At 38.3% G+C, this 3,218-nt stretch overlaps 2 protein-coding genes across 2 annotated transcripts in view; both read left to right on the forward strand.

Annotated features, from left to right (window-relative positions):
- The window catches only part of DIP2A (disco interacting protein 2 homolog A), a gene marked incomplete at its 5' end in the record, with an annotated part of 93,211 nt that extends 90,491 nt beyond the window's left edge, over nt 1-2,720 (forward strand). Inside the window, one exon of the mRNA XM_009283147.1 lies at nt 723-2,720. Coding sequence (XP_009281422.1) covers nt 723-975 — 253 coding nt within the window. The remainder of the gene's footprint in view (nt 1-722) is intronic.
- A 367-nt stretch (nt 2,721-3,087) lies between these two features.
- The window catches only part of LOC103902143 (zinc finger protein 239), a 2,226-nt gene continuing 2,095 nt past the window's right edge, over nt 3,088-3,218 (forward strand). The window contains exon 1 of the mRNA XM_009283148.2: nt 3,088-3,121. Within this exon, the coding sequence (XP_009281423.1) occupies nt 3,088-3,121 (34 nt within the window). The remainder of the gene's footprint in view (nt 3,122-3,218) is intronic.

Below are 3,218 nucleotides of genomic sequence, written 5' to 3' on the forward strand. Positions count from 1 at the left end.
CCCCCTCTTCCCCCTCCCCCCGCCACCAAAAAAAAAAAAAAAAAAGCCCACCCCTTTATCAGAGTTTGATCTTCATAATCTGAAAGACAGGGAGGGCAGGGCATGAACGAGGCAGCAGAGCACTTGCAAGTTGTGTCGTTGACTTCCCTGGCTGTGTCAGAATGTATGCATTTGGATGTGGTAAACACATCTCAAGGATTTCTTGAACGGTGTGTTCTAACATATATTATTCTCATTTGGTCCTAATGGATGATATATGCCATTTGGCTGTAGGTCCTCTTCCGTCTCAAAGTGGTAGTGTTTACTTTTGTAATCTTTGGGAGGTTTTGTCTTTCCTTTAATAATCTCTGAAGATTTACACAAGTACATTAATATCAAGTATGCACACGCTGAATGCGAAATCTTAATGGTTCCCATTTCAGTACATAAGTGCAAACAACTCTTAAATACATGATTGTGTACATATAAGAGAAAAAGACCTACTTATATTTTGTACATAGACAATTGAAAAACAAGTGGCAGAGAATATCCCAAGAAGTTACAGCTTTAACACCTCTTGATTTACGAATATTTTCACATTACCATTATATCACTTGTTCTCATTTATTATATTGTTCAAGTACTTACAAAATTTATTTCCAGTGAGTCTTTCTTTGATAACTAGCTTCCTTTGACTATGTGGGGGTTTTTTCTCACCACTAATATTTCTATCATGTTGACAGCGCTGTGTTTACATGGACCAACTTGCTGGTGGTGGTTGTGGAATTAGAAGGCTCAGAACAAGAAGCGTTGGACCTGGTTGCCCTGGTAACAAATGTGGTTCTGGAAGAGCATTATCTCATAGTAGGTGTTGTAGTCATTGTGGACCCCGGTGTTATTCCTATCAATTCCCGTGGTGAGAAACAACGAATGCACTTGAGAGACGGATTTTTAGCTGACCAATTGGATCCTATTTATGTTGCCTACAACATGTAAAAACAGAAAATCACATCAAGGCTAAAGCACCAAAATCAAGGGACTTCCCGAATAATAACATTGGAATCCATTTTCTGTGTTTTTAAAAGCTGTTGAAGACCTTAGGAAAATGGAGATACTAATCTTCACAGACCTTCATCTCTCAGATTGCATTTGCTTTCATAAGTCCAATGTAACATAATCCAATGTCTTAGGATGGAGAGTTTACTGGAATTCCTGAAGGAAACTTATTAGAACTATCATGGACCAATGTTTTTTTACAATAATTATGAATGTCAGTACTTGATGCACTGCATAAAAGGACATAAACCGGGGTGGGGAGAGAACACCAGCTGTGAGGAGGACTCTTGGAAATAATGCTGAAAGTCGTGAGTAACCGTTTGGGGTTCACCCTCCATGTGATTTTTTGCAATATATTGGCAGTATCTGGGTTGGGATGTAACTTTCAAGATTGCACACATCTCTACCATGTTCTCTACTGTACTGAAAGGAACTTTGCACATATTTGAGATTTAAAAATGCAGCCTTTTTATTTTAAATCACTGACTCATCCCTATTCAGAAGAAACAAATTCATTCCAATCCCAGATTCAATATAACAACAATTATGCTGCTGTTCAGCTTTTTCCTACCAAGCAAAAACAAATACTGCAACTCTAACAAGGTTACTTATTGTGCCATGCTGGACTCTGTAATGCTATAAACTTTATAATAAAATATAAATTAATATCCAGTTTTAACTACTTGATGCAGGAGCCTTCACTGCTCTTGTTGTCGTAACTTCATGTTAAAGTTGCTTGTTTTCATAGCATTAGCTGTTAATTACCGCCCTGCATAATGCCAAGTATTTGAAAAGTCATTCCAAAGCCAATAGTCTCTGAATGATTTGTAGAAATGTTTACAAAGCATGGTCTTAAAATATGTTTTCCCCAAATATCCTGTGCTAAAACTTATGATAGTGATTTTTTTTTTTTTCCACCATGAAGAAGATATTCAGTGTTAGTTAGCTTGATCTGCTGTGGTACAAACTACTTTTTTAGAGTTGTATTTAGACAGACTTTTCTGTTCAAGCTGAAATATCCAGTTGGTTGAGTCACACTTGACTAATTAAGGTTTTGAAGTTTCTGCCTGATCTAATACTGCAGTGAACCTAATTCAGAAAGAGAATGTGAAATTATTCAAATACTTCATGTATTTGAAGGTGAGCACGAGACTAGCAAATCATTATTTTTATAGCATTGTTAAAGACTTTGAGCTACATAAAATTTTTTTAATAATGCATGAGTTTGGCAAAAGAGCCAGGTTTTTCTGCAAGGCAATTCTGCCTGGATCAGTGCCTAAGAAAGATGGATGTCAGTCTCCTGATATGAGGATATCAAATTGACTCTTGGTCAAATAAACTATAAAATCTTCAACAAAAAGCTTTCATATATAGTAGTTCTTTGCCCTCATGGTGTTTTACTGTGGTGTATTATACAGCTGCATACTCTACTATGACTGTAATTATGTACAGAACTTGTGTAACTTATTGTTTAAGTACAGCAACCTCTAGCAGTGGACTATGGGACACCCCTCATAACAAAACAGCTGGCAAAAGGAAAGAACTACCTAACCCCAATTTTAATGTTGTAGTTTTTTAGCAAATAAAGCATTGCAAGATTTTTGTATTGAGATATTGATGACAGTGAGACAAATTGCCTTGTAAAGTAAATCTAAAACTTAAAGCACATTAAACATTTCAAAACAGCTCTTGAAAATCTGACTTGCTGAATGTTGAAACTTAAGCTAGTTTTTGATCTAACTCTATGTACAGTACACAGTTTTCACCTGTGTTTTGGACAGTTTAATGTCTGAAGATCTTTTTCTGCAGAATTTCATTACAATTGCTTTACAATTAAGGCAATTGCATATCCTTTAAGCCTGGATGTTCCTGAATTTCCTGTTTTCAGTACACAACTGAAATGTTCTCTGAGGTCTGGCTTTATGTCCCTGCCCTGACCCGAGTGTGGGTCCTCCCCACCCACAACCGGCACCTGCCATGCACCACGTTTTCTAAACTTGGGGGTGAAGAGTACAGCTGGGGGAGGGGGGGTTTAACATCCCTCCCCTCGGCATGGTGCTGCTTATTTCACACAGCAAAGCCAAGGGTGAGTCTTGACATAAAGCCCTGCTGGGCCAGTGCAGCGGGGAGACAGGAGGGAGGGGAGCCAGCTGTACCGCCAGCACCCGAAGCTGCCCCGCCTC

Source organism: Aptenodytes forsteri, unplaced genomic scaffold (assembly GCF_000699145.1).
Source record: "Aptenodytes forsteri isolate BGI_AS27 unplaced genomic scaffold, ASM69914v1 Scaffold198, whole genome shotgun sequence".
NCBI lineage: Eukaryota > Metazoa > Chordata > Aves > Sphenisciformes > Spheniscidae > Aptenodytes > Aptenodytes forsteri.